This window comes from Rhea pennata, chromosome Z (assembly GCF_028389875.1).
Source record: "Rhea pennata isolate bPtePen1 chromosome Z, bPtePen1.pri, whole genome shotgun sequence".
NCBI lineage: Eukaryota > Metazoa > Chordata > Aves > Rheiformes > Rheidae > Rhea > Rhea pennata.
In genome coordinates, this window is record NC_084702.1 from 16,653,501 (window position 1) to 16,676,555 (window position 23,055).

At 37.7% G+C, this 23,055-nt stretch overlaps 1 protein-coding gene across 1 annotated transcript; it reads right to left on the reverse strand.

Moving 5' to 3' along the window:
- Positions 1–793: 793 nt before the first annotated feature.
- On the reverse strand, positions 794–21,923 carry ERMP1 (endoplasmic reticulum metallopeptidase 1). Its single transcript, XM_062600265.1, has 15 exons — positions 21,619–21,923; positions 20,398–20,699; positions 16,375–16,502; positions 15,922–16,027; positions 14,895–15,041; positions 13,586–13,678; positions 11,913–12,125; positions 10,826–11,046; positions 8,590–8,764; positions 7,798–7,988; positions 7,072–7,224; positions 6,326–6,528; positions 5,457–5,572; positions 4,751–4,914; positions 794–3,522 (listed from the first exon to the last, which is right to left on the reverse strand). The coding sequence occupies exons 1-15, from the start codon at positions 21,921–21,923 to the stop codon at positions 3,358–3,360; spliced, it is 2,682 nt and encodes an 893-aa protein (XP_062456249.1). The 3' UTR covers positions 794–3,357.
- Between the last annotated feature and the right edge of the window lie 1,132 nt (positions 21,924–23,055).

The following is a 23,055-nucleotide window of genomic DNA, read 5'->3' on the forward strand; positions in this document are numbered from 1 at the left end:
ATCTTGGTCTGACAATTATAAAGACTGTAGCGTAACAGTGAATATGAAAGCCTGACCATAGAAGTCTAATCTCTCCTGAGACTGGAGCAAGTTTTCATGAAGACTGAGAATCAACATTCTGCCTTTGAACTGCAAGTCACATTTATGCAACTTCACCATTGCTACTCACACACACTTTTGTCACAGAACTTAAGCTTTTTAACCATCACTCATAGAAGCATGTACCAGCTTCTAAGATGAGTCATCCAGATACTGGTAGTATTTGCAGGCTCCTTCTAGATGATTACTGAGCATCCAGTTAGGCTCAGCCTCCAAGGAAAAACAAGCATTACTACAGTCAACCTCTTCATCAGCTCACCAGAACCATATGCTTCTACCAGAACGAGCAAAGCTATCTATCTTGTCCACTTGATCAGTGTTTTTCCAGTAAGTTTACAACTCAACTTACGAGCACAGACACTAAAAACAGGCCTAACTAACCCAGAACAGCACCACTTAGCTGAGCAGTCTGTCATTTTGTGTATGATAGCTAAAACTTTTGTTGCACCTGTAGGAAAGTAAGTAAGTAAGTACTCTAGCCTAAAGACAGAGTAATATACCTGACAAAAGACTGCATGTAGGTTTTTCTAGATGAATACAGGACATTCCACCAAACCAACCAGCTAGTCTACTAAGAACAAAAAACAGCTTCTACTGCCATGCCCGTTTTATTCTTAGAAATATTGGCTGCTTTCTTTGAGTGTATTTCATGGAATAACACACAATACTTTTATTAGAAATAAAACTGCAGTAGCAGAGGACTAACTGCTTTTATTGAGTGAGGAAACAGATGATAATGAAACAGTCTGCAAGATTTTCAATCCTGTTTTTCCAGCTACAATCAGCAGCAATTAGTTTGCAACCAACTATCCAATCTGCAAAGTGTATTTAAGTAAGTCTACTGCTATAATACCTATTACTCCTCCACACTATATCTTGCTTCAGTTAGAAGCTTCTCTCCAGGCAAACAGCCAGCACCCTCATTCCATCAGCAAGTCTCTGTTCAGGTAACTTTTGCATTCTTTGGCCTTGCCTACCTTACAACTAGCTCTAACTGGGGTTGTTTTCAGCATCACTTAGCACTATTTCCATGCAAAGCTTAAATAAAACATTTTTTTGCAGTAACTCAGAACTCAAATATACCTTGAACAATCACACTCAGCACTAATTAGGCTTCACTTTTATTTAAAAAGGCAGAAATTTACAACAAACTAGACATCCCTTATAATTTAATTACTTAAGTAATTACTTTATTAAGTACTTAAAATTTAATTACTTATAAATCCTGAGTTAGCAAAAGTTATTGCTTCACTGAAGTTCCAGAAACTTCTAACAGACATGTTTAAATTTTTTGGCTGTCAGTACATATTCTTCATGCAACACCTTAATCCTTCAAATCAGAAGCAAAATCCAAATGAAATCAAAACTGAGGAAGAAAGTGAATAAATCAGAGTGGCTTTAGTTAAATAGCTATACATCTGCTAGGCAAGAGTGCAATACAAAAAAAATATAGTAGTTAAGCTTCAAACATATAATTATGAACACTTCTTTTAAATTACTTTAAAAATGACTTTTTTACTTTTTTAAAAGTAACAAATGCATAATATAAAGACTGTTACAACCAAGTGACTATTAACACACGTTAATGTAATCCACTGGCTTTATTTAAGATGACTGATATCCAGTTCAGTATAATTACAAGAATTAAACCTCTTACCCTTGTGCATGAGTTAGTCACACAATCTCTGCAAGTGTTCCTTGCAACAAGTAAGGCTGTTTCATGCTGTTTGTTTACATACCCAACATCAGAAAAATTTGAAGGAGTTAGTTAAATGTCAAGGCAAAACATTTGGTCATGCAATTGCTGCCTTTTAATCCAGCAGATTAAAAAAAAAAATTCATAAAATTTTCTTTCACAGGTCCTTCACATTTTTCAGTACTTAGGCTTTTTATTTAATATGATGATGCATGCACAAAAAGCTGCTTTGCATGCTACTTGGCAATGCTCATGAGATGAACAAAACATGAAATCTGTGTTAGTGTGGTATCAATGTCACAGAAAAGTTTATATTTAGCATGGAAAAAACGATAAAGAAGTTTCTTTAGTTCCTGAAATTCAAAGGATTCTCTGTATCTGATGTTAACTAACTATTACATTGCATTGGGGGGAAAGAAAAAACCAAAACAAAACAAAAAACCAAAAAACACACCTTAGGGATAGAAAACAAGTAAGTGGCTTCAGACCTCAAGGCTTGCCAATTAAAATTGGAAGCTATTCTAAATCACTTAATGTCATTTGTAAACCTTATCCTGTGGAAATAGATAATCCGCAGGAATTAGATACTCTTTAAAAAAAAAAGACATTTTAATACTTTCCTTTACGGAAAGCAAACTTTACTGTTACATAAAAAAAGTGTGAAAGTGTTAACAAAGTGCAATACTGTCACACTACCAAAAATCTCTCCAAAGGAGATACCAAAATATAGCCAATTCTAATAAATTAGAAGTTTATAACCAGAAATTTAGAATTAATTATAAGACATCTACACAAAGGAGCGGTGACTCACTCTTACACAACAGATGAAGTCACATGCTAATATGCTGATACTTAAAGAACTGAACAATAACACAAGTGCAAGATAATAAGTTTGATCAGTCTTACCTATTCAAGTTGCAACACAAGAGGCAGAAGACTAGCACTAAGTTTGTTTTTAACAGAAAAATAAAATTTGAAAAAGATTCTAAATGAGTATTTACCACATTCCATAATTCCTAGTTTTCTGCACTGTGCATTTGCCAAAGACAAGGAAGGCAACCAAGAGAGGCATTATAGCTACCAGTGACTTCCTCCAGTGACTGAAGTATTTTGCAATCCCCCAACATGTAAACAACCATCTTTTAGCTGAAGGTTTTACTTTAACAGGACAGATAGTATTGGCAGGAGTCAGTCCCCACATATGTACTGTTATACTCAGTGTAACAAAGTAGTTTCTTCATGAAGCCCTTCTCATTACAACTGCCATTGTATTATGTTAATGTTACCTCCTCAAACACAGTCTTCATGTTAAGGACCACAGTAGTCAAATTACCTTATCAGTGGAAAAAACAGCTGAACTGGATTTGCATAACAGAGCATTGCATTTTCCCCAGAAACCCAGAGACTAGTAGCCCCAATTAGCCTTTTAATAGCCCAGCTGCCACAAAAACACCATTTTGTACTTAAGTTTTCATGAAAGTATCTGGCATCTTGTCAAAGTTTCAGAATTTATTACAGCAGCATCCTAAGATAGAAATTATTATCTTTGCAGAACTGCAGCATTAAAAGACAAAAAGATCATAAGTGGAGGACCAACCAGAAGAAAATATCCAGTTTGGAAGTCTCTCCAGTAAGGCATAAAGTTCAGGTGACTTATGATCTTCCCCAAAGAAATAATGTGCTGCTATGGCCAGAGAGACTATTCCATCAGCGTGCTTTTCTGAAGCCTGAAGATAAGAAAGAGCAACATCACATTTATGGTTTGTTTATGACTTCTAGATACAAAGTTAATACACATGCCTTTCCACAGACTTAATATCTACACAACAAACTTGACTCCACAAGTCATTGCTCTATACATTAGAACATTCCCACTTCCCTCAGAGGTATCGCTAAGTATATAACACAAGTTCAATTCAAACTGAACTCACCTAGGTATTTAGATCACAATGCTTCTGACATGTTTACGTAGCTCGCACATGCTCTAAGCATTTACTCAAAACTGAACATTCATATCTTTTAGGAACTCACCATGACAAATCAAGATATGAAGCCTAACCTAGCATTTATACCGATCTTTCTATTGCAGATCGTTAGCCTGAAAAGCCTTTTCTGCCTACCTTTGCCATGGCAATCTTGCAAAGCTAGCTGTGCTGCAGATTCCTATCTACTTTTACCAGACAATCTTCTGAGGGTACTTGCTAAGTGTTTAGGCTGCTTGATGCAAGAAGAAACAAGGGCCTTTCTGAACTTTCACAGGATTTTTTTAATACTTCTCAAAAGAATAAGACACTGTGAAACCTATAATAAAAACTAGAAGTTTGCAAAAAAATTCTTCAGTGGCAATTTTTGGCAGTTGGAAGTAATACCCTAAATCCTACTGAAGTAGTAATTCTGAAAGCTTTGCTTTGTTTAAGAAAACAGACCCTTTATAATTCTCTTCAGCTTCAAGAGTAGGAAACTGGGAACTCTAACTTCAAAAAAAAAAAAAAAAGGGGGGGGGGGCACCACCCCAACAACACACACAACCCAAACACTGAACAACAGGAAAAAACAACCCAAACTAAGAATACCATGCACACAAAGGACATGGAAGAGAAATCACAACAGGAAAATGCATCCTGAAGTATCAAGAATAAAACCTCTTAGTTCATGAAGTTTTGTTTAAGATCAATGAAACTCTAATTTCAGTCCCAAGACTGGGGAAGTAAGTTATTGAAATAAACAAGGAAAAGTCTTCTCCCATTGGCTATTTGAAAAGCTAGTGGACAAAGCATCAAGATACATGTGAACTGATAAACAGCAGAAGGACAAATGAAGAGACTGAGAAGCTGTAATTAGGAACTTTGAAATAAAGCAAGGTTTAAGAAAGTTGTTTTAACATTTTTCACTCATAGGAATGCAGAAGTGGTAACACTGGGACAGACCAACTGTCTCCAACAGTTGCATACTCACTGTTAATTCTATCCAGAAGTGCCATGGCATAGCCTGCAGCCCACGGGAGTAAAACACAAAGTAATCTCCTCCTACACTAGCAATTGGCCTTCCATTTCCAAGAGACCAGGTGGACAGAGTTGACCCTTCGTGTGGTCGAATATACAGTGACATGTGACTGGGACCTACAGACAGGCAAATACAGGTATGTGTGTGTGAACAAGCGAATGCGGGAAAAACCCTCTACCCTGCTTCCTTTCATTCAATCACCTGCGTTCCTAAACATTAACATGTAGTCTCTATATTATTACCTCGTACCTTTAAAAAAAAAGATATAGCTAAACAACTGTATTCTCCACAGAAAAAGCTTCAATTATTTCTGAGCAGTGAGATAATAAATGTGTTTGCCAAAGAGAGGGACAGAGCTATAGAATGGATTTCAAAAAGGGACAGGCTAAAGAAAATAAAAATAAGGCTTATTCAAAACAGACAAGATACTAGTCTTCTAACAATTGCAATATGACAACCACAGCTTCTAGTGTGTTATGAGACTGAATTAATTACACTGAATTAATTGCCAATTACACAAAACCAATCAAGCTCACTACCTTAGGAATGGCACAATAACCTTCTGTAGTGGAATCAAAACCAAATTTTAAAAGGTAGTGGGAAAGGGAGAGAAAGGAGGAAGAGGAAAGGAATCAAACCAGAAGCTTCAGTCACTCACCAGATACTTCAAAACTTAACCTCACAGAATTCCAAGGCATTAGCTCTTTAGCCAGAACTTTAAAGTGAACAGGGCTTGTTGGCAAAAGTTTTGAAGCAGGAAGATACCAGGTTTTCCTGTAAGAAAATGGTTAGTTTTTAATCTCAATGCAGCAATTGGACATAATAAACATCAGAAGCCAAGCATAAGTTTCTGTATAGCTGACTGTTATTACTAAACAAAATATTCAACAGCTATTTATTCTAGCAAAAGGAAGTTTAAAAATTAGCAACTTGTAGCCAAAAAAATATTTGAAGGGCACAAAAATAGAACAGTTGTCACAGCGTTTTCATTCATTACTTTAATCTCTTAACTGAATTTACACAGCAGCTTGAGAAACATTACAATAAACAGGGATATTTTAATCTCCAAATTGCAGTCAAGTTTTCTGGGGAGGAAGCAGGCAGTCACAGCAGCAGGTTTTCTTCTAAGGAGACTAACTACTCCAGACTTTCTCCATTATCAGCAGGAAGGGTGGAAAAGAGGGAGAGCAAAATGGACATGTAAACATGTACACTGAACTGCCCTTTATAAGGCCTCCCATCACCCTTCTTTCCACTGACTACCAGAGGCGAAGTTCACTGCTGCCAACATCAATTTTCACAAAATCCCCCAAATTCCTGCAGCAGAACCAGTCTCTTGCAGAGACTGTTGCGAAAGACACTATTCCTAAAGAGAAATGGAGATGGAAGTGTCTTCCAAAGTGGAAAACTTAGTTACTTTTAACCAAGATGAGCCTTACGTTTTCTTCTCTTACTTAAGCAAAATTGCATAAATATCCAGTTTGCTTTGGCCAGTAATTTCTCAAGTTAAGCAGCATTCACACCAACCGGAACATAAAATGCACTGGCAGAATCCAAGGAAGGCCACAAAAAGGAGCCCGCTCCTCACACTGAGTCCTAATGGTGTCATTGATTTCAGGTATATGGGGAGTTATGTGAGATATGCCATTATAATCGAATCCATTAATCCATATACCAGAGTTACTTTTAACCAAGTTTCCATCTAGATCATGAAATCTTCTGCTTGTGTGCTAGAATAAAAAGGAAAAAAGAAAACAAAAAGGACATTGGAGTCTTGCAAACTGCACAGTCAGAGGTGATTCCATCCTCCATGTCAATCCTGAAGGTCTCCTGTACATTCAGTACGCTCTGAACACTGTATGCACTAAGTATTTACCAACACGAACAGAGAATTACCTAGATAGAAGTATACCACAAAGAACATCTAAATTCAGAAGACCACTGTCCATGTAACTATTTATGCATCTCCCATCACATCTATTTTTTAAGTGATAATTGCTTACTAAACTCTCCTGGTAAGGCTTAACCTTACATACCCTCCCACACCAAATTTTTCTGGCATAAGTGAACTAAATAGAGAAGCTGGGCATGAGAAATATTAGTAATTCTTTCAAATCCAGAAATAATCTTATACTTTTTCAACCAAGTTAGTATTTTCTCCCTCTCAGAGCAAGGGAAAGGTTGCTGCACAATGGTTTCTTTCTTAAGCTTTATAAAATTGATAGCTGTTGTAAGCAACACAGAGGCAATGAGATATGCAGGACTTCTCTTACCTGGAGAAAGACTCGCTTAGGCTTTGGATTAGCGGGATCAGAACTGTAAGGAAAGAAGATACCACTACAAACAAGCAGCAGAGTGATGACAAACACAGTAGTTAAAGTTATTAATGTCGTTTTTGTGCTTTTGACAAGGTAAATGAAGTTAATCTATAAGGAAAAAGAACAGCTCAGTTACAGAACTTCATGACTCAGAATTAAGAGACATTATTTGCATCTCTTCTAAAAATCTAATTATGGAATTAAAAGTGTATTTAAGAAAGATGTCATCATCACAAGTGCTATCTAAGATCCTTCTTTGTAAATCTCAATACCTAAAACTAAAAGAAGAGAGTACTTCCCAGAGTTAAAAAAAAAAAAAAAATCCCTTTTTTAAAAACATCTACCAACTAAAACATCTATTTGTAGCAAATAAAGTCTAAAGTGTTATACAAGCATTATTCACTCACATGCTATACTTCTAAAATGAATGCCTCTTTAAATTCCAGCATTAAATTGCACATTTTATACCAGTCTTTGCTACATTATACAGCAGATTCATTTTTCTAACCACTACTTCAATGAGTTTTTGAAATAATGTAATACACAGAATTTGCAAGACTTGGTATTCTTAGTAAGTTCCCTAGCATAACATTTTTGTCAAAATACCATTAATTTCTAATATTTAGAAAAACATTAAACTCTAAAGGAAAGTTTTAAACAACGTTTAAAGATTTTCCTTACAAAATAGGAGGACAGAATCATAGCGATGGCCACAATTAATCCTGCCAACACTACATCTGGTGGAATTTCTGAACCACTTCGTCCCATGATAGGGGTGAACATTTCAAATACAGTCCAGCTGAGGTACATCACATACAGATATGGAACAAACATTCCCAGCATGTACATCATGATAAACCTTATTGTAGCACCTGTATGGGACAGAAAAAAACAAACAAACAAACAGAAGACAAATATGTAACAGCTCATAGGATAAAAATCATATAGTTATACTATCTACATACATATTGCCTCGAGGCCCAAATACAACACTGGTTCACATACCCAACACTGATCAAAAAGCAATTCTCATTTTGCATAGGAAGTACAACATTTTCAACAATGTCATGGAACTATTCCAGTATAATAATAATAATAATAATAAAAAAAAAAACTAAGAGGTCTTCCACCTCAACTACTGTTGAATTATGACAATATTTATAAAATGCTTTACTGTCTATCTTTGTAGTAGATGATCAGTTATTATAATCCCATATAGGGTCATTCTTCTTAGCATGAGAACTGAAACGTGTTTCAGACTTTCTAAACAGCTTCTCCATAGTCACAAACCGTCTTTGGTTCAAGAACATTTCCACTTGCAACAAAAAAAATACTACCTGTGTACTCTGACCACTCAAAACTCACCAGTTCAGGATTTATTTTTTGCTTGTTTAAACAGCAGCTATGGGCAGAAAACACCCTAATACACATAACAAAGATTCTTAAATACACGAAGAAATCCCAGATTCTTACCTTTTTGCCTGAATTCTTTATGGCTCATCAGCTTAGTGATTAAAGGAAATGCTACCCACAATGTACAAATGAATGCTGAACAAAGGCCTATCTGAGTAAATACAGCCAGTGCTATAGACCAGACCATCAATGAGACATCAAAAAACACATCTTCCAGGTACTGTTCACTCATATTCTGTAAGAGAAGAATAAAAACTGTCACTGAGCAGAAATAGTCTGTGTATCACATCTCATGAGACATAAAAAGAGAAAGAATTTAACCATTAAAAGTGTTTAGTAACACAGGCAGCGTCAGAGGGTTTGCAGCGCAAGATTCTTAATTGTGAATTATACTAATAGTTCTAGCCAAGAGAGACTGCTGCCATGCACAATGGCTATCAGAAAGCATTGTGTTGGATTTTGGGGAGGGAGAGAAGGGGAGAGAAAAGGCAGTTGCCAAACCTACTTCAAAACAAAAAGCTAATTAATTCACAAGTTATTGAGTCACTAACAAAATACGCTATTTCATCAACACCTAGGAAGTACTTATGATAGGCAAGTAAGAGATCAGTTTCCAAAAGTTTTCATGCAACTCTTAAAAAATCAAAGTTGCAGAAGGCAGCAGAAACCATACATTACAGTGCAAGCTATAATGTGCAAAGAAAATCACAAGAAAAATGTGATACTTCATTGCCTGATCTGTTATCAGACAAGCAGCAGGTAAGAATAAGATCCAAAAATTGAAATAGCTGGAGAGTTAGCCAAAGTATGCTTTCTTGTCAGTAACAGCCACTACTCCAGAAGACTGGAAGATGGCAGTCAAACATCTATATTGAAAACGCCTTCAAGAGGATTTCCATAAGGAGGCAATAGTATTTTACATATACATGTGCCAATTCATTTTAAAAAAAAATCTTCAAAAAACCCCAAAACATATTTCTAGATGAGGATATGATAAATCCACCCATAGGTTTCCAGAAAACAAGGTTTCTGTAAGTTCTTAAACTTCAAGCATTTGTATAAAGTTGGACTTGGTTGACGAATTAGGTTTCCTAAATTCCCTTTTTCAAAGCTTGTACAAATAGCTAAGAAAAGTAATTAAGAGATGAATGATATCAACATGCCTAAAACCTGGAAATCTAAAGCAGGATCAGAAAGCAGGCAGAAATAGACTTACCTGCTGGATAGCTCAAAGTTTCAGAGTAATACAAAACCATGTATGCAACTTAGCATTTAGACATTTTGGATTAACAACTACAACATTACTATGCTAGTAAAAGATTGTTTCTGCTAGCCCATATAAAAGAATGCTAAACAAAGGCAGCAGTATCACAACACAAAATGACAGCAATGCAAAGGTAATGCACACCAAACCTCTGCCTAAACCTTACAGATATCTCATGACTTGTATCTGCTTCAGAAAAGGACACTGCAAAGAGCTCTGTTCCATGTCCAGGTATGGTGAAAACAGCTAATAACTACCAGAATAATTATAGAAAGGAGGACAAATATTCATCTAGAAAGCTGTGTAGAGTACATATATTGAATATAGTAGAACAGAGTATTAAGCAAAAATTCTGATAAATATAAGAAAAAGCTCTCATAAAACATCTGAAAAAAAGTGGAAGTATTTCCTCAGAAGATGACTAGAAGTGACATCACCAAAAGAACATGAATAATACAAAGACAGAGCAAAAGACAAAAGGAATTCCAAGTTTGGTAACAAAATATAAATAGATTAAATGAAATCAGAAAGAAAAACAGTAAAATATACACAAAGGACACAGTACCAAATGATTAAACTGCAGGAAGCTGTCTCGAAAAGACATCTGGAAAAAAAAATCTACTAAGATTCAAGGAAGAGTTGGATATTTATGTAGATTCTTTAAGTATCATGAAGAACATCAAAAGATATTTAAAAACTAAGACCTCTGCTTCAGTTCATTCTTTGATCTCTGATGGTAGGAAGGGTAAGGAAATATTACTCTGTACTGTCTTCCACAACACTGTTGCCTCTTCCTCAGTAACCAGAGCAACCACTACAGGTCATTAGCAAAGAAAGCTGTAAAACGAAAGGTGTTAATTCTGATTCTGTAGGGCAACATATTTGCTTAAATGAAACAATTTGACAGAAACATTTTAAATGCCTCTGACCAATACACAAAACAATGTCTCTTCTGTACCAACTCAGAAATCAGTCTTCCTCAGATTCCCTGGGAGACTGCCCTTCAACATTAGCAAGAAATGTCAGGCTTACCTTGTAGTAGAACTTCTTGGCTAGTACATGCACAAGAATGAGCTTAGCTGTAGCTGCAGTGCCATACAGAGAGACAGAGACATAGAAATGGGTATACCAAGAAAGAGACCGTCCAACGAGAGAGATGAACACTGCCACAGTAAGGACAGTTACCAGCGCAGAGATCCAACTTAACAATGTTAGGCCAAATGCCATAAAAAACTTCCTCAGGTTACTAACAGCTACAAAGGAGAAAAAAAATGTTATTCAACAGACCCATATTCTGTAGCAGACTGAAGATTAATATTAGTTCTGGAGTGAAATTATTTTAAAGACTAAAATAAGACTGCATTAAAAGTCTATTTTGAAGACTTCTGAAAAACAGCAGTCTAAGGCACTGTCCATCCCCTTGCAAGTCTTCAGCACTGCAAGATGAATCCCCAGAGAACTATCATGTTTTCTTGTGCCAACTGGTAGAAGTTTCTGTAGGAACCGGTAAAACCATCCTGAGTCTTAGAAAGTCTCCAAAAAATTGCAGAGTTGATTTCCGTGCAACTTCTTGTTACCTCTGAAATGTTTTCTAGATTTTTTTTAGTATACTTATATGCTTCTAACGCAAAGGTCTAACTGAAGGATTTTAATTGTTATAGGCCCTTCATTACATTCTATTATCTTCCCCTTCCTCATTTAATATTTTGTTATTTGTTCCTGTCTATAGATAGATTTTAACTAAACAGATGTTTCTAAAGCCCCATCTGTATGATTAGAGAAAGGAGTTAATCCAGATGCTAACCAAATTTAAAGTTTCATCCATTTTCAGATCATAAAAAAAAAGACTCAGTTGAAATCTTCATGAAAGAATAAGGGATGTAACCATATGAATTAAAAAGCTAAGCATTTAGGCCTATTTTAGTCTTCCTTCACTGTAATTTTTCATAGCTGAGAGATTTCATCTCTCAAACACAAAGCAATTCCTGTGGCATGCTGCACATCTAAAATTAATTTCTGGAGTTTAGATAAACACATAATGTTGTAACTATTGCTAATAATTAACAGAATGAGAAATAGTTAGCTTAAAAGTTTTTTTCTTTTTTTTAATTAGACTTACCTCTAGCTTTGGGCTGTAATACTTTTTTGCTTAAATAAAGAAATGCTATTGCTGCTATTACAGAGTTAATGATGGTGCCAACACGCGCAGGATAAGCCAGGACAAACAGACCAAGTATATCAAAGAAGACAACATTTCCATGTTGATACTCAAAAGATTTAGCCAACTTATCTGATGTTGCCAGGTATTTTAGGACAGCTAAAACATTATCACCTGTTCAAAAAAAGGAGACAGACAGCATAACTATACAGAACTTTCATGCACAAAGAAGCAAAGCTATTGAAATCTCCTCCTCCATGAGGAGGATGTGAATACACAACTGATTATCCTGAATGCCTATTTTATGCTATACACTTCACAATATTTTGAAAAAGTAATGTATACAATCCATAAAGTAAGTATACTTGGAAAGCTTCATGTTCTGGAAGTGTGGCAGTATCTCAAAAAGGAGTGAGTAGGCAGGTTTTCAGCCCACAAGCACTTCTTCAGGCCTGATATTAAACTAGCAGACCTCAGGGGTCAACAACAAAAGAGTAATTTTCTGCTTTTCCTCTCTGTCTCTATTAACCTCACCACATTTCGCTATGAACTACCTATCTTTCTTCGGAAGGCTGTAAGGTAGAAGCCAAGGAAGTTATTTTCCTTGGTACAGATCACATGGGTACAAATCACATTTTTCCTCATACAATACAGTTGAAATAGATGTAATCAAAGAAGAATCATTGTTCTCAACTTTTATGTTGCTTCTACTTGACCTGTAGAAGTTTTTACTAGCTCAGGAGTGGTTTTTTATTTTGTTTTTTTTTTCTTCCCTCTCCTCTTCACCACACTGACCAAACCATTAAAAAAAAAAAAAAAAAAAAAAAAAAAAAAAAAAAAAAGCTTTCCAATAGGGATTTATGGAGAAAGCATTACCTTCTCTCACAACTGCATTTCTGCAGAACATGTTTAAAACTCTTATTTGTAGTAATATTAGATTTTCATTCCCAGAATTTCAAAGCTACAGCCATAAGATGAATATGGAAGGCAATTTCTGCATGTTTAGAGATGGCAGCAGTAAAAATCCTGGAGTTACCTAGATTTATTTTAGATTCTTCTGGGAAACAAAAGAACTCAAGTGTAATTTCCTGTTTCTGTAGCCCATGAAATAGCTTATTATGAACAAGATCTGTTAGGATGAATTCTATTTATTCACAGTATACAGACAGTATAACATTATTGCAACACTAAACTTTAACTGAGACCCACTCTCACAGAAAAGAAAAAAAATGTTAGTGGATCAGTCTTGATACCATCTACTTAACTGTAAGCTTCTCACAACGAAGATTAATCAGTGAAGGTATATATATGAAGCGGAAAAATGAACACAACTCTGAGCAATAATCAGTTATCAATGAATGTAACTCAATGAATGTAGTCAAGATAGCTAGATTATAGTCTTAAATACATTCCATGGTTAAATACATTCTGTATTTCCATAACCTGTTTATAGGTTAATATTCTCCTGGAACTGACCAAACATTATTCCCAATGTATTTCTGAAGCAAACATAGAGCTAAATTCTTTCTTTAGAAAGCCATCCTTATAAATTATGAATTTCTTGAGATATGGAGGTTAGAGCAAAATAAACAACTCTGTAGTCCCTCTATTTAGTAAATTTTTGAAATACCAACCAGCTCTCTGAATGGAGTCTGTTAAAATTCTGTCTGATGTGTCATATTTTGTGTGATAAATGTAACCGTTTTCAATAAAAGCCAAGTCTATTCCTACAGAAAGAAAAAAAAATAAAATTGTGTAAATGTGAGAGCTCCAAAGAACATGTGAAAGTTAGACATATTTCATTCAAAATGTAATTGCTCCACTTTGCAAACCAACCCCTTTGCTCAGATAAACAAAAATAGCCTGCTTTGTAGAATGAAGACTAATTAGCAGTTTCAAACTTGGTACTTTCTAAACATTTACTATTAAAATAGAAATCTACTCTGAAAAGTAATGAAAAGTAATACTGTAGAAACTCCCTCAAAATGCCAGGTGTTTTCTTTTTACTTCTAAAATGTAAAAAGCTTTTCTAATGCTTAGTCTGAAAACTCTTTACAATCCAAAGAATTTATAAAAATAACAACAAAATTACCAGTGGAGGTTCTGCAAACTGAACTATACATTCAGTATATCCCAAACACCGCAGACCCTCAGCTGCATATGTCTACAAAGCTCCTGTCTACACTTTAAACTGTCAACAGATTTAGCATAGGCATAGTAAAGCTCCCTGAGCCTATCTGTGTACAAAGAGTAACAAACTAGTTTTTAAATTCAACCATTTCATTTCTGCTGGTTCAAAAAAATGAATTCTCACTGACATCTGTTATGAACTCGGTATGATTCTGACTGCACAAAGAACAAATTGTACAAGATCAGCTACTTGATTTTCATGCTAGAAATGTATTTTAAAACAGTTTAGAATGTGCTAACACATTTTGTCCTAAGAATCACTTCAATCACTTCAATTACTCCAGTAACAACCCATGTTAGATAACAGGGATTTTACAGCTGTTTACATTCCTCTGAATTGTGCTTGTTCAGATTCTGTTTTGTGTTCCACACTTTTCAAGCACTCATTTTCTCCTTTTATTCATTACAGTTACTTGCTTTTAATTCCCACAAGCAGGTTATTTACTAACATCACTACCAGAATGTTTCCAAATAGGTTATTTAATAGCAGACTTATGTCTGGAAGTGCTTTCCTTACTTTACTTGTTTTCCACCATATACTTGCTGTCTGGAATACTCCAATCTCCAAACACATGTTTACAGCCTACACTGCACACCAAAACTGAAGGCTTGTGCACTAGGAAAGATGAGAAAATTTGCTTCTAAACTGAAAAGAAAACCAAATTTGAGGGAGTGCTCACAGTAATCAGCTCACAATCTCCTTGTTATAAACTTAGACAAATGGTTACATAACAGTATCTTCCAATAACATACCTGGAACATTGCCAAAGTCCCTGTAGATACGGAAGTCTGTATCTGCTGGGATAATACCGCTCTGAAATATTTCCTGTGCTACCACAGAGGCAAAGGGATGTTCAGCTGCAGATACATATGCTTGCACCAACCAAGGATTTTCAGGTCCTAATAAAAAGAGCAAACATCTCACAAAAAATATTTTGAACTTCTGTTAACATATATACTTCTCTGGAGTTTTTCTATAATACTTTTGTTACCATAGACTTTTAATTCTGTTGCTCCAATAAGTACACTGACTTCATTTGTGTTGGCTAAAGGACTCTCAGACTTGAAAGAAGACTCTCAGACTTTGCAGCTACACTGCAAAAAGGTTGACCCCTTGAGTGCTCAGTGACGAGACAGATAAACATCCTGCAAACAAATCCTGTATTAATGCAGCCTTTAGCAGAGTTTCCATTTGATCACTCATGTATTACACATCAAAATTCTAATACAGAGAAAAGTCTCTTCACTGAAGCATTTATGCAAGACAACAATTAAACCGGCACAGCAGTAGAAGCCAGTCTACAGTCCAGCCAGGACAGCACAGAAGTTTAACAGGTGCCTATTTGAGGAGTTCTTTTTCTGCTTTTTTTCTGGGCAGCAGATGGAATTCTACTGCCAATACCTCTCCACAGATATTTTGAAATAATTGCTGTCAAAATAAAATAAAGCATACCCTATGAAAGCATGACTATGAAAAGATACAAAAAAACATCAAAATTCGTTTTTCACCTTACTACCTTGAGGTGAAAGAGAAATACAACTTCTGTAATTCTATTCTACACAGGTATTTCCTCCCATGAGAGGAATTTCTGTGGCAGTGTTTTAATCTTCACATACCTACAGATGTAGAGCAACGTACTGGCTGCAGACAGTTAATCAAAAAAAGCACAGAAGCTCCCCTGAAAGAGTGTTGAAAGCAGCACATAAACAAAAGACAAATCTACATTACCTACTACCAAATTACCCTGGCACAGACATGGGACACAGCACATACTCATACCTGTTTGAAAAACAAGTTCTTTGCCTCCTACACCTGCTGCCTCCAGGTTAATAAAAGCTCTGATCAACTTGGCCCACTCATGTTGTGTAATGAAGCCATGACTAGCCTTGATGGGAAACAAAGAAGATACAGGTCAAATATCTTCCAGACCAGCCTAAATATTCTTTTCCATCACAAATAATCACACCTCAACAACTGACAAGGCAGCAAGATCATAATTAATGACAGATCAAGGTAGAAGATCAAAGTCTTCTCATTAAATTCATACGGATGATATTCTTAATCTAAGTACATTTTTTCCTTTGATAGCAAGTACGTCTTCCTCAGGATGTTATGACTGGCATTTAACTAATATTTCAACAGCTAGAATACAAATCATATCTGTAGCTGCTTTTTCCTTTGTCAGAATCTTAGAGTTTTGATATACATTTTAGTATTTCAGCACATTCTTACCTGCAAAATATTTTCTTCTGCACCATTAAATAAGAATATGACAGCATGCTGCAGGGGCTCTGACGATTTTGAGAGAGTGTTAAGTATTTCTAGCATCACTGAGCAGCTAACAGCATCATCACTGGCACCTTAAAATAATCAGTAGAACAGCATGGCTTATAACAAACAGAACTGCAACGAAGACCAGAGGAAAAAAAATTTGTTGTTCCTATCAATCATTTAGTCTATGAGGTGCAATTATGCCAAACTTCAAAGTATTTTCTGCTACAGCTTGTATCCTCTGTCTATATTAGCTAGCAGTACAGAAGAAAAATATAATGTTTAAGAATTCAAAGAAGGTAAAGTACAAGATATCTGATCCAATATTATTCTTAAAAAGCAGACTGACTAGGTGGCTCAAGTTGAGAATGTTCCTTAAAAATTCAGTCTGACATTTTTACAATTAATCCTACTAAATGCATCTCCCCTCCAACAGCGTTAGATAAATGATATCTTAAAATAATTTGAATGGGAATTCTGCAAAACCCGTTCTCCTGCTGGTGATAGTTCGCTTTTGGTACATCATCTAGCTTAATAAGCAAAGTGATCATTGCACTTGTTTTTCTAACAGTATGAACAAATGAGGACAATTTTTACTTACAACATAATCTAATTTAAAAACCCCAAATACTTCCACATATCACCCTAAAACATTCTATATATAGCTACAATGCATTCAAACAAGTGGACAAAGCCACAGAGCGAGTGACTGCAAAGTAAAGCATTTGGAAGCAAGCATACACCAGAATTCAGACCTTTGTAACAATCCTTAGAAGAAAGTATACATTATGATATGGTATTTTCATGATCAATACTTTCTACTACTTACTACCCTCAGCTTCCTTTGCTCAGGACGTCAGTCTCCTGTTCTCTTTTAGTTCCTCAACCAATACTTTATTCTTGACTTATCCCCAACTCTTCCTCCTTCCACCAAATTTTCATCTTGATTAAATGAGTCTTTTATTAAGGTCTCACAGTGCTGCAATTCCCTCACTTATGTGCAAGTCCTAGCCTCTTTCCACCCCACGCTAATCAATAAAGGTTAGGAGCAATGGGAGAAATTCACTTAACTCTTGTAGCCTAGGTTGCACACAGCACGCTCACCTGCACTCAGAGGATGAAAGTGTGCTCAGCGTTGTTTGCCACAGTATGATTCAGCACACTATTGGAACAGACTCACTGGCTGTTAAGATTGTCTTACACATGAATAGAAAATGTAGCTTTTCCAAGATTTGTAACTTGGCAAAATTCAGATGCATCTGCCCTCCTGTGAAAAGGGCATATTCCTGGCACAAATACCAACCTCAAACAAACGTTTAGCCTTAGCTCATTGTACAGAAGTACTTTAGAATTAAAGAGAGAGAGAGAGAGAGAGAGAAGGAAAAATCCACCTATGTTTCTCTAGCCTTGTTCTACCCTGACAAACTTAAAACAAAAAAACCCACTAAGATAACTAAGATATCCACTCTAAAGCCCTGATTATATTACTATCTGAATTTATCAGTAGCTTACCCTTTGCCACACTGAATTCTTACGTCTAGCCTATGTTGTGCTGAAAAATAACACAGAAGCGTGATTACATTTCAGAAGTCTCACTATGAGGCTAATGGAGTTATTTCTTTCAGACATGTATATTTATATCTGATTAAAATGGCCATAAAGTCATAGACCACAGTACACAAACTCAGAGAAAAATTCAGCTCCAAATATTTAATATACAGCAAAATTCTAAGTCTTCTTAAACTGGTCTTATAGCAAACACCAGCAACCTAAGAGAATCATATTATCATGTCTCTCCACAGTGAGAACTTCAAGGATACTTCCACCCTCGAACTTACACAGCGTATTTCATTCCCCTTTCTAATAAACTGAAGACTAATATAACAAGAAAAATGTATTAGGAATTCATAGTTTACATTTTTCCTTCACAAATTTTATTCTCACTTGCATCTTTTGCTAAAAGGATGCTAAAGTTTTCTAATGCTGAAGGTCTAATGTTTTACTGAGTTTTTTTCTACTCCTTCTCATTGCTGCCTTCCCAATAGCATACTAAGCTACACCACTAGCAAAAGTGACAATTCTGCAACTTTAACTTTGCAAGAAATATGTATGTGAAAACATCAGTGGCACCTTAAAGATAACTTCAAATATTTAAATAGCAGAACATTTCACAATGCATAAAATTAGAGTAATATTAAAGGAAAGCAAACAAATTGTATGTTTGATAAAATAGATATCAAATCTGTGCAAAATTGGTACCTGTGCAACAAACAAGCTCATTGACCATTAATCATATCAGGAAAGAATATGATTATGGTGTCAACAGAAGATTGACAGAAGAGTATCTTTTATTATCTGATATTCAAATGTGTTAGTCTGACATTGAAATATCAGAGACATGTTGACTTTGGCTCTGTAATTTTTGGTAATTAAAACAAAGGTGTGAGCAAAGAACTTGATGAAATACCAGGGAACAGAAAACAAAAGATTCTTGCCTAGGCTACAAAGTGTAGTATGTACATCTTTCATAGTAAGAAAATGAAAGAAAAAAAAGTTTTCTCACTCTTTACCACAACCCAGTTGTGGTAAAGAGCTGTTTTGTAATTAAGGATAAGCTTACAGTTTGACGTTTAGCTCCTCCGCAGGTTTCTGTGTAATCCTATACAAATCACTAATATTTCTTGGGCACATACATGCCAGATTGGTGAAATACATCACTGTCTGAATAACTGTAGAAAAAAATTAATGCATACATAATCCAGTGTCACAGACCATAGCCCCTGACTTGCAACTTTTTTTTGCTTGTCTAGGTAGTACTTAACTGTTCTTGGGATGAAATTACTAGTGTATGTTTAAAACAGACAAACAAAAAATAAATCCACCAAGAACACAACTGAAATTTTACTACTGTCCTGAAAAATAGGATGTTTAATCAAGAAATAAAGCATTTCAGGCTGGAAGCAAAAGCACGTAAGTATAAAAGTTTTGCTGGTAATGATACAGTCTTTGGTTCTTGAAAAATACCTTTAGATTTCAAATTACTGAACATACTGGAGGAGCTCCAGTAGCTGCACTACAATTGAAGTATAGCAAAAATTCTGGAGGTTTTCTAAAAAGCATAGTAGTAAGAACATCAGCAAATCGATACTCATGCAAACACTAACCTCTTCACGTGACCTAAACTAGCATTTGTAATAATGGGCATATACTTTTGGCCTAAGTGTTACAACAAATGTTTGTATGCAGTTTCCCACTCCATACATGGTTTTCACTATGTCAGGACGGTATTCACAAAGATCCTTACACTCTCACAGCAATAGATATTTGATATGATTAGATCTATAAAAATGCAAAAGGATAGGAACCAGAAAGAATACTGCAGTGAAAGCAGTACTACAGGTGAGGTACATACTATTAAGGCAACAGGATATTAATCTTTGATCCGTATAGGCTTTTGAGACAGCAGCTTTGAGTGAAGAAAAATTGCCATGGCATAAGGATATAATAGTAGGAATCTGAAGTAAAGTATGATACTAGCATTGGGAGAGGAAAAAAGAAAAGCACATTATGGTTAGTGAATTAAAAGGAAAAACATAGGAAATCTCTGGCACAAAGCAGCCTATGAAGTGAGTATCAGATTTATATCAGTACAGAAATAAAGGAAGAGCTGAACTACAGGTAAAAGCATGTGAACTTGTATAAGTAGTCAATTACAGGAAAGGCAGATATTAAAAAAACTTTCTAGAAATACAAATAGAGAATCTGTAATTAACTGCCTACTAAAAAATGACAAATCTTGAAATATACTGATTTCAAAAGGACCAACCTGTTGCTCTAAATAATGAATTTTGCCAAAATCAAGCACAGACACAAACAGTTTTCTAACAGGTGGCTATAAACATGCTATGAAAAGAATAAATCACCAAGAAAAAGCTCTACAGCTCATAGAATGCACAGAAATGCAGAATAAATGTATGGACCTACCTGGAGTATTTGGTACAGAATCAAAGTGACAGTTGGCTAATACTGCATGTTCAGCTCCATTCTGGGGTTCCAGTTTCACTGCAACATTGGTTATGTTTGCATAGTAACTGGTAAAGCCTCCCAAGAAGTCAATGCTGAAGGAGCCTGTGGGCTTCTGTATGTCTATAAAAATCCTGTGAGCATCCGTGCTTTCAGCTTCAATTGCCTTAATTTGTTCTACGAGGTAGTTTACTGTATGAATTTCATTTTCTGGACTTCCAACTGTTCTGGGCCCAATTGCTGTTATGTCATCAAGATATCTCCTGCAAGAGATAAATTACACATTCAGCACCAATACATTTAATATGTAACTGATCCACAGCTACAACATTTTCGTGCACCCTTCTACTTCAAAACTCACAGCAAGCAGGAGAAACTGAAGGCAATTAGACTGTAAATGTAGTCAGACATCTAAGACCACTACAGTAAGGACACAGAACTGGTCTTTGCTCAGGGCTCCTTATCCTATCTGCCATGATACTAAAACAAGCTATTAATTTTATGTTTCAAAAACAAATCTCTCCACAGCATCCAAGAACGAAAAAGATCTTGCTAAGGATACAGACGTTGGCTACACACATTTTGCATATACATACACACACCCTCTCCCTAAATATGCACATTCTTAGTAAGATTTCCCCTGAGCCAATTAACAGCTAGACACATAATTTGCTTCTCAAGGTAATTTTACTATGAAAGATGTTCGACTACAGCAACATCTATTTATTTTAAGAGCCAGCCCACATGAGAGTGACAGCACTTGAAGCATTTTGGTTTACTTTCTCTAAGCACCCAAACAAACCCGGCGCTCCCGAGGGGCAGCTCCAGAGGCAAGCACTTTGCCAAGGACACCAGCCCGGCCGCCTGGGGGATACAGAGGGGCCGATCCATTACTGTCCCAGTGGGACTCCCGCAGTGCCGAACAAAGCGTCCCCGCTAACTCCGGGCGCGGTGCGCTCTGTAAACCGCGTGAGCACCTCCGAGTCGGCCCTTCCACGGAGACGAAGGTGCCCGACCGGGCCGTTCCCGGGAGCCTCATCGCGAGGCCCCTCCCGACAAGGGGACGTTACGGGCAGCTGCCGCCACCCGCCGGGCGAGGCCGGCCCCAACGCAGCCCACGGCCCCCGGCGGGAGGGAGGGCCTCGCGGCCCCGCCGCGCCCGAGGCGGCCCCAGCCCCGTACCTGGCGCGGGAGGCGCTGAAGTCGCGGACCCCGCCGCGGCCCGGCCGGCTCAGCAGGTGCCGGTGCGAGACCAGCACCAGGGCCCGCAGCGCCAGCAGGAACAGCAGCACCAGCGGCGCCCCCCGCGCCTCGGCCAGCGCCCGCCGCCGCGGCCCGCCCCGCTTCTTCCCCCCCACGGCAGAAGCGCCGTCCTCGCCGCCGCCGTCCTCGCCGTTGCCGCCCCGCGGCGGCCGCGGCCGGTCCCGCCGCTCGCGCTCGCCGCCGGGCGCGCGGAGCCGCCGCACCGCCGCCGCGCTCCGGTCCATGGGGCACGCGCCGCTCCGCTACGGAAGCGGCCGAGGGTCAAAAACACGTGGCCGGGCGGAGTGGTAACGGCCCGTGGGGCAGGGCGGGCGTGGTTAGAACGGCCGTGGGGGCGGGGCGGGGCTAGTAGGAGCGCTGGGGCGGGGTGGGGCGGGGCTAGTAGCGGCCGTTGGGGCGGGGAGGGGCGGTGTTAGAACAGCCGTTGGGGCAGCCCGGGGCGATGTTCGTAGCGGCCGTTACGGCGAGGCGACGGCGTGGGGCAGTCCGCGGGCCCGGCGGCTGGCGGGGTCCCATGAGTGAGTTGCGTAGCGGCCGTCACGCTAGTGGTGGTTGCCTCGCACGTTTCAGAGGTGAAGAGCGAGGCCGGACGTCTAGCCTCCGGCTGGTGCTGAAGGGAGGTATCGCGCAGGTAATAGCCAAGCCCTGCCTGTTACTCGGCCGGGAGAATCAGAGTTCAGAGCTCAGCGTAATAACCTCAGCTGCACTGAGATAATTTTCTGATGTGCTAATTAACAGTTTTCACCGAAGTAGCACTAGTGAAGAGCACTTGCAAAAGTCAGAATTCCTGTATCTGAAACTTGTGCTGTGCTGCACATACTTCTCTCCTGGGAGCACTTTTCTGGTTTCTCAGCTCCTAATGTGGCACCATTCAGGAATGAAATGGAAGTTCATGATGGTCATTTCCCGTGTTCTTGTTACACTGCTTTGCAATTTATCTGGCTACTCCTGAAAACAAATGTTTATTTCTTTGATTTTATCTTACTGTGTGAAGTAATCTGGAAACAAAATACACAACGATGTGATCCAGAAAAGTGAAAGTTTCAATATATTAAGTGTTTTGGATAAACTGCATACACTGGTGCTTTCAGTTGTGTCTCTGTGTTGCTGCACGGAGGCTTTCCAACACTAATTGTGATGTGGTTCAGATCAAAAGAAAGTCTGAAGGAGTAGTGCACTGAAATGTGATGACTGCTCTGCGAAAGCTTCGGGTGCTTTTGTAAATTTCCATATTCAGGTTTAGTAAGCTGTCTCATTTGCTTCACTGCACACTCATTAAAGACAAGATTATTGCTTACACCTGCAGATTGTATTAGTACATTCAAGGCCCAGTAACCTAGTTCTAGCCCATGAGGT